The 8,970-nt window shown below is 36.9% G+C and overlaps 1 protein-coding gene across 4 annotated transcripts in view; it reads left to right on the top strand.

The window, feature by feature from the left end:
• Adrbk2 (adrenergic, beta, receptor kinase 2) overlaps positions 1-8,970 on the top strand; it is a 145,659-nt gene that overhangs the window by 27,785 nt on the left and 108,904 nt on the right. For all 4 annotated transcript variants that reach the window (XM_013517965.1, XM_013517966.1, XM_005391839.2 and 1 more), the window contains one exon: positions 7,216-7,292. In XM_013517965.1, the coding sequence (XP_013373419.1) occupies positions 7,216-7,292 (77 nt within the window). The remainder of the gene's footprint in view (positions 1-7,215; positions 7,293-8,970) is intronic.

Here is an 8,970-nt window from a genome sequence, read left to right as displayed (position 1 = left end):
AGGCTCCCTGTGCGCTGGGGGCCCACCCTCCGGGAGCCAGCAGGCAGGAAGCTGATAGGTTTCTTTTCATGTTTGTTATACTTATATCTTCTTTAGTGAAGCCTCTGTTCAAATCATTTGCCCAGAGTCTTCCTTACTTTTCTTGTTATTGAGACAAAATACCTGATACCCTAAGTTAAAGGAGGAAAGGTTTATTTGGCCCACAGTTTGTAGAGGTTGCAGTCCATGGTAAGCTGGCTCCAAGCAGGGTGGTTTGGCAGAGGGCCATCACAGAGGAGAAATAGTCCACAGCAAACAGGCAGACGAGAGCACATTAACCCTCTTTCTGTCCCTTTGTGCAGGCTATCCACCCTAGGGCACATGTAGCACTCACACTGTTAATCCTAGCCATAACTGTGCCAGACCAATCAGTGGAGTGATTTCACACACCTGTGATCCTAGTACCACACACTCTACATCCAGCCACCTCTGAAAAGCAGTGACTGCATGAGCCTTTGGGGTAACATCTAGATACAAGCTGTAACACCCAACTCTAATTTTTTTATTTTTTTGTTCTTGAGTTTATAAAGTTATTTCTATATGTCAGATACAGGTCACTAATCAGATATATTATTTGTCAGTATTGTCTCAGTCTGTGACATACTTTTTCATTCTCTGAAGTGCTTTCTTAGGGCCAGAACTTTTTAAGTTTTGATGAAATCCAACATTCATTTTTCTCTCATTGTTCATAACTTTACTGTCATGTCTGAAATCACTTTTTAACCCAGTCACAAAGATTCTTTTGTATGTTTCCTTCAAAAAGTTTTGTAGTTTTAGGCTTTCCATTTAAATCTGATATATCTCAAATTAGTTTTTGTATGTAGCATTGGAATACCAACCACATCAATTAAAACACAAAATAGTAAACATGCAAGTAAGATTTGATTTTTTTTGTTGGTACCAGGAAATAAACTCAAGACCTTTGCTCTTGCTGGGCAGGTGCTTGTGCCTCTGGGCTATATACAAAATATACAAAATTACATTTTGTAGCATGTTGGAAAAATAAACCCTTCATCTTTATACATATCTTTATACAAAATAAGATTTGATAGTACAGTGAAAAAAAGTTCTAAGTAGAACATAATAGTCAGGAATCATAGAAAAAATCAAGATGCAAACCAAGAATAGATCTTTGATTGTTAGAGAGGAAATTAGACTTTTTAAATAAGAAATTCTGTTCCAGGGAAGACTCAAGTAAAAACACGTATTTAAAATCTAGCCATCCTATATAGGAGGGAAATAGTAAAAATCATAACATACCAGGAATTGTATCTAAGAGATAAATCAGAAAAAAATTAAAGTGCAGAGTGGAATAGGTAGTAAACTGCTAAATTTGGTTACTAAGACTCTAGAATGTGTCTGGATGTTTAGAAGAAAAATGATAGATCAGGCTAGGTAAAAAACCAATAATAATATGTGAAATGTTAGACAATTAGTGAAGCTTTTAACTCATTGAAGAAAGAGTGTCAGTCTTCCAAAGGAAGTACGATCATTTACAAATAGATAAGACTTAGTTGAATTTAGCTTGTCTCAGTCAAAAAATATTTTTAAATACAGGTTTTATTGTATGAATTTTATTGTATTAGTTCATATACCATACCGTTGACTTTTTTTTTCTTCTTCTTTTTTTTTTTGGTACTGGGAATTGTACTCAAGACTTTGTGCTTGCCAGGCAGGCGCTATGTCCCCAACCTCAAAAAATATTTGACAATATAAAAATTGAGTGGTGAGGAAAAAAAATTTTTTTTGAGACAGGATCTTGCTATACAGTTCAAGCTGGCCTTGAGCTCACTTTGTAGCCCAAACTTGCCTCGAGCTCACAACGATACTCCTGCCTCAGCCTCCCAAGTGCTAGGGTTCCAGGCATAAGCCACCACACCCGACACAATGAGGAAAATTTTAAAACCTAGTTTTTACTTTTATATTACTTGAATTTCAAGCATCTATTTGAAAATCTTGTCAATAGTTAGCAATTTCAAAGAAAAAATTTAACTGTTAGTTGAAATAACTGAGCTAGAAGGATATTCTGAGTGATTTATTAAAGCTAGGTATAACCAACCAGGAGCAGCAATTGGTTAAGCTGATGTATTGTCATTAGTGACAGGGCTGTTTCAGGCACAGAGCAACTTTTTAAAAAGTATATTTTGTAGCATGTTTGAAAATAAACCCTTCATCTTTATACGTATCTTTATTGAAACTCATGATTTGTTTAGTAATTACCATGGTTTAAATTTATACCGAATTTGAGTATGCATGGCGTTTGACTCGTGGCACTCTCCTATAATTAATGTATGTAGGGCTCACGCCTATAGTCACTGAATCATTCACTCATTTTCCACAATGTAATAAATATTTCTGGAACCATCCCCCAACATGGAGCAAGGATATTGAGACTATGTCTTCCTATTTATGAGTTCTTTCCTATTTCATCCTGTGGCTTTCTGTTCTTTTCTACCTGATTTCAAAACTTACTGTAGAGCTATAGTCATCAACACAGTGCCACCAACGTTATGCCACAGCATAAGGAATAATAGGCATAAAGATCAATAGACCAGGATATAGAGTCCAGAAATAAACCCTCATATTTGCAGTCAGTTGATTGCTGAAAATATGCCCAGGCAATTTGGTGGGGGAAAGGATAGGAATTTCAACAAATGGTGCTGAAACAACTGAATATCCATAAACACAGACAAACTGAAACTTAGATATTTACTTTCCACCATATCCCAAAACAAGTAAACTACATTGTAGTGCTATATTAAGTGCAAAACCTATACCGCATCTAGAAAAAAAATTAGGATAAAATCTTTGTGACCTCTGATTAGGCCAAGATTTCTGAGATGTGACACCAAAACCACAATTCATGAAAGAAAAATATTAATAAATTGAGTTTAAACAAGATGCAAAAAATTTTGCCCTTTTTTCATGAAGCAAGTACAAGTCAAATTATAGATTCAGAAAATACTTGAAAATCACTTATATGATGAATAACTTATATCCAGAATATATAAAGAGCTCACAACTCAATAATAAGACATCAGTCCTCTGTAAAATGAGTGAAGTATTTGAACGAATATCTCACCAAAGAGGACACATGGATAACAGATGAGCATGTAGGGAAAAAACAGCTTAGCATCATTACTTACTAGGAAAATGGAAATTAAAAACATAATGAGATGGTACTTCATGCAAACTAGAATGGCTGAAATAGCAAAATCAGAAAGTATTTTTAAGGATGTGGAGAAACAAGAACTCTCCTATATTCTTGATGGAAATGTGAAATGGCATAACCACATTGTAAGGTGATTTTAGTTTCTTAAAAAAAAATTAAACATGTATGTGTCATATGACTTAGCCAGTCTCCTTACATATATCCAACATAATAGAAAAATGTCTATCACACAAAGATGTATAGGTGGATATTAATAGCAGCTCTCTGTAGGAGATAACCAAAATGTTCATTGAATGGTGAATGGGTAAATAATGTGGTACATTTATACCATGGAATTCTACTTCTCACCAGTACAAAAGAATGGATGCACCTTTGAAAGACTATGCCATGTGGGGGCTGGGGATTTAGCTCAGCGGCAAAGCGCCTGCCTGGCAAGCACAAGGTCATGAGTTCGGTTCCCGGTACCGGAGAAAAACCAAAAAAAAAGACTATGCCATGTGATAGAAGCCTAACACGTTCTGTATGAATCCATTTATATGAAATTTCTAGACAAAAGTACAGATAAGAAAGCCGATCTCCAACTATATGTTGTGAGCTATAAAAGATGTAAATAGACACATACTTTAAAGACAAAGACAATCTCATATAAAATTTATTTTAAAGAGAGCTGGAATGATCTGATTAATACCTGGTGAAATGGACTGAAGCAAGACTCTAGACAGGTTTTGAGAATGGACACTTTGTAATGATCAAGGGGGTATCTCATCAAGGAGGCACAGCAGTCTCAGATGTTTTTATACTTAACAGAGTTGTCGGTAGATAAATGGAATTGAAAGGAGTTGATTCCCAATTGAAGCTTGAGATTTCAGCACTTTACTCTCACCAATTTATGGAAAAAATAGAAAGTCAGTAAGCATATGGAAAATCTAGGTGACATTATTGTCTTGACACAATTGACGTTTCTAGATCTAGCTGCCCAATGACACCATACACATTCTGTTCAAATGCACACAATTCACTCAACGAGACAGATGATGTTCTAGACCAGTGGTGGTGAACCTATGGCATGCACGTTACTATTTTTCTTTTAAGACAAAAAATTTAGAGTTTTTTTTTAAACTAAAATCTCCAGCTTAATTGCAGTGTTGGCACTTTGTGATAAATAAGTGAGTTTGGGGTTGCAGTTTGACACTCAGTCTCTAAAAGGTTCGCCATCACTGTTCTAGACAGTAAAACAGACATCAAGCTTTAAAATAACTGAAATAATTAAACTTGTATTTAATAGCCACCAAAGGATTAAATTGAAATTCAGTAACTGAAAGGTAACTGGAAATTGCCAAGTCTTTGGGAATGAAGCAACGCAATATTAAATGTTACAAGTCAAGGAAGATATCTCAGGGGAAATTAGAAAATAATTTGAATTGAAAGAAAATGAAAATAGAATGTACCAGTACCTGTGAAATGCATTTAAATCAACACCTAAAGGGAATTTGATAACTTTAAATGGTTGTATTAGTAATATTTAAATTAATTGGCCCTGAAGAAATTAGAAAAGGACCAATTAAAGCAGTGTAGTATTTATGCAAGAATAACCATATGATCAATGCAACAGGGAACAGTAGTCTAAAGAGAGACCTATACATATTTAGTGTTCAGTCAACGAAGGGACCAAGATGACCCAGTGGAGAAAGAATCTTCTTTTTGATAGGTGGTACTATAACACTCAGTGTATAAAATGGAAACAAGAACTTTGATTCCTACCTTTTATTGTAAACTAATCTGAAGTGGATATTAGACCTGTACGTAAAAGCTAAAACTTTTAAAACTTCTAAAGGAAAATATCTATTAAATTTTTCATGACCTTGGGGTGAGAAAGATTTCTTAGTTCATCAAAGAAATAATCAATAAATTGGAACTCATCAGCTAAATACTTTGACTCTTTGAATGATTCTATGGAAAATGAAAAGGTAGGTGTGAACTTTGAGAAAATACAATATTAGCATCACATAAATCTGACATAGTACTTATTTTCAGGCTTTGTAAATTCTTAACAATTGAGTAACCAGACAACTCAATTAAAAGGCAAAATATTTGACTACACACTTCTCAAAAGAAAATGTACATAAACAAACATGCTCAATGTCATTATGCATTAGAGAAACGGAAGTTAAAATGAGATACTTCTATATACCCAACAGAGTGGTTGAAATTTAAAAGACAACTCCAGTGCTGACAAGGACATGGACCAAGTAGAACTATCACACATTGTTGATGGGAATGTACAAAGGTAGAACCAGTTTGGAATAGAGTCAGACAGTTTTTCATGATGCTAAACATAGTTGATTGTCTGACCAACAGTTTCACTTCCTGGAATTTACTCCATGAGAAGTGAAATCACATGCCTATTAAACGACTTATATGTGTATAGTTAAAGGTTCTTTATTCCTAATAGCCCTGAACTGGAAAGTACACAAATGCCCACCAACAGAAGATAACCAGTGTATGGGATATTATAATGGCATGCTTGTTGGCAGTGCAAGGGACTTAATACCTGTATATACAAGCCATGTGAATAAAGCTCACTTATGTCAAGTGAAAGCAGCCGGACGCAAAAGATAATATACTGTATATTTTTATTTATATAAATGTCTAGAACTGGAGCATATAATCTATGTTGATAGAAAGTAGGTCCGTGGTGGCCTGGATTCTGGAATATGGGGAGATTGACCACAAAGGGGCACATTTTGGGGTGACAGAGGTTTTTATATAAGATAGTTACCAGGGTGTATACGGCTGTCAAAAACTCATCTAACAGTACACTAAAACATACATTTAGTTACATATAAATTATACCTTAGTTTGTTTTTAAAAAACAATGCTAAATTGTTCTCTCCCATCACTATTGGGTAACAGGGATTCAATATTCTACTTATTCCATTTGAGTAAACACTTCTGGGGCTCCCTTATTGAAAAATCCATCCTTCCTCTATTTTATTGTCTTGTCACTTCTCATACATATCGAAGTTCAGTGTATCGCTCAGTTTCTTTGCTCTCCCTTCCATATCATTTTTGATTTGTTTATCCTGTCTTAATTATTTTATCTTCAGAGTAAGTCCCAGTATCTTTATTCTCTTTTCTTTTCCTTTCTTTCTTTCTCTTTTTTTAATTCTCTTTTCTTCAGGAATGTTTTGGCTGTTCTTGAGCCTGTGTTAGGTATAAACTGCAGAAAAAACTTATCTATTTCTACATTCTATGAAAAATGCTTCTGGAACATTGATGGGAATTGCATTGATTTTGTAGTTAGATTTAGATTAGATGTTGTATTTTTGTAATATGTTTTCCTGTTCATAACTGTGGTGTCTTTGTGTTTATTTAGATCTCCTTTAATGTCTCTCAATATGATTTGTCATTTTCCTATAAACTCCTTGCACATACTCTGAAAGATTTTAATTTCAAGAAGATTGATGCTTTAAAATTTTTATTTCAAGTGAAATCTTTCTAATTAGATTTTTATGGTTTATTGTTGGTATACAGCAATGTGATTTTACCAAATATTAGTTATATATCTAGAGAACTTTTGCTTTTGTTTTAGAGAGATGTTTCTTAATTGATGAGCAGAATTTGTATGGTACGTGTTTGAACATGCATGGGGCTGGTGTGTGTGTGTGTGTGTGTGTGTGTGTGTGTGTACAATCAGGTATTTGTGGGCATTTTACACAGTGGTGGTATTGAGGGAGAGTTTCAAGGTCCTCAAGTTCTGTTCTGTAGTTGAGTCTCTATATACAAGGTTGGCCCTGTGTCGCAGTAGAGGGTGGTGACTGGAGCCGGAAAGTTGCCAGCTATTGGTCTCCTCAGCTGTTTTATACAGTCCTGGTGACCATTGAAGGGGTCTTTTTTGCAAAGTTAATATCCTCAAGGGCAGATACCTGCCTGTTCTCTCTCTTGGAGGTGGTTACTCATGCTGGCAGCTATCTTGATAACAGTATGCCACTCCTGTTTTTCAGTATCCGAAGCGTGATGCAGAAATATCTTGCGGAGAGAAATGAAACAACCTTTGACAAGATTTTCAATCAGAAAATCGGTGAGTCCCGCTTCGTCATCTAGCATACTGTAATTGCCATAGTGAAATCAGGTGATGCGATAGTAGCTTATAAATGTAGCCCCTAATCCTGCTTGATACCCATTTTAGTTAAAGGTGGAAAGAAGGTCATTTCATGTAGCTAGTGGGGTGCTTTATGATTACTTATATTCCTAATGACATGGATAGTAAGCTATTGGAAATCAGACTACACTGACTCTGAATTTTAAGGTGGGGGTGGATGGGAGAGGGTTGCCCTAATCAAACATATCAGGTTTGCCCCTTGGTGAGTCCAAAGCTAAGTAAGCACACCCAGCAGGTAAGAGCGAAGAAAGGTTTATTACTTGCAGCAAGTAAGGAGATCACTGATGATGATTCCCAGAGCAGTGTTACTGAGGAAACTTATGTGGATTCACACTGGGAAAGACCCATTGTCATGGGGGGGGCACATTCCTGAGTGTATGCTCACTCGGCTGTCATGTTTCTTCACATATCACATGTTCAAAGATGGGGACAGGAGTATGCCCCAGGATTTAGCATTATAATGAGATTGTTCTCTTTTTTGCTGTACTGGGAATTGAACCCAGGACCTTTGCACTGAGCTGTATCTCTAGCCATTTTTTAATTTTTATTTTTGAGACAGGGTCTTGCTAAGTTGCTCAGTTGCTCCAGCTGTGCTTGAACTTGGAGCCTTCTGCTTCAGCTTCCCAGATTGTTGACCTCATGGGTGTGTGTCACCATGCCTGGCACAGTGAGATCATAATGAGCGAAATTTACTCACTTGGAAGAGTCCCTGGGAAGTCTTGTGGTTCCTTGTGGTTTTCTCTGGAAGGCCTTATCCTAAACCAAAAAATTTAACACTTGCAGGGCTGTCAGCAATGCTGTAGAGGGATGCTTTATTCTCCACAACCACAGGTGCTTAACAATCAGGTTCCTGGCCACCAGCTACCAAAAGGGTGTGGTACTGGCGACTAGGCAAGATGCTCTGTTTGGATCCATTACCAGCTACCCTCCTCAGGCCCTGTGTCCTCACCCAAGGGCCCTGGCTTCTCTCCTGTTGCTCTGCCCTCGTGGTCACAGGGTTGGCATGGGTCTCTGTGAGCATCATGCTTCTCTGAAGGTTGGCTTCTCCACAGTGCAGGGGATGGATCCCTTGATGCCATCAGTTTTCGTGGCAGGTGGTTTTGCCTTCTATTCCTCATGACAAGACCGTGTGCTTGACTCCTGTTCCTGTGGCTGCCTTCAGTACCTCTCTGCAGGTCACAAGGACTTCCCCATGTGCGCACATAGGTGGGGGACCATCTCTCACTGGCCAGTGTGGGTCTTGGCCCCTGCAGATGGTGTCTTGGTGTAGGGGGCTTTGTAGTTTCCTCGCCATTAGTGCTTAGAGAAATTAGAGTGGCCTAGAAATTGCTTTAGTGTTGAGTTTTAAAGCCTATGAAGAAATGAGGTGTTACATTTTCATCTGACTTCTAAAACCTATCAGTTTATTTACAAGTGATTTTTATCAGGGTTAGGTAAGACCTATAGTTTACATGCCGCCATTTTTCTTTTCATTCTCTAAAGATAGTTCCTACCGTCCAGAAATTTCCTCTTTTATTAATCTGTCTGGAGTAGTGAGATAAACTGATAATTGTAGGATTTTTGCATGAATTCAGCATTGGAAAATTGGATGTTCCTT

The sequence above is a fragment of the Chinchilla lanigera genome, unplaced genomic scaffold (genome assembly GCF_000276665.1).
Source record: "Chinchilla lanigera isolate Chin_1 unplaced genomic scaffold, ChiLan1.0 scaffold00041, whole genome shotgun sequence".
NCBI lineage: Eukaryota > Metazoa > Chordata > Mammalia > Rodentia > Chinchillidae > Chinchilla > Chinchilla lanigera.
The sequence above is the reverse complement of the archived record's forward strand: the minus strand, read 5'-3'. Positions and strand labels throughout refer to the sequence as shown.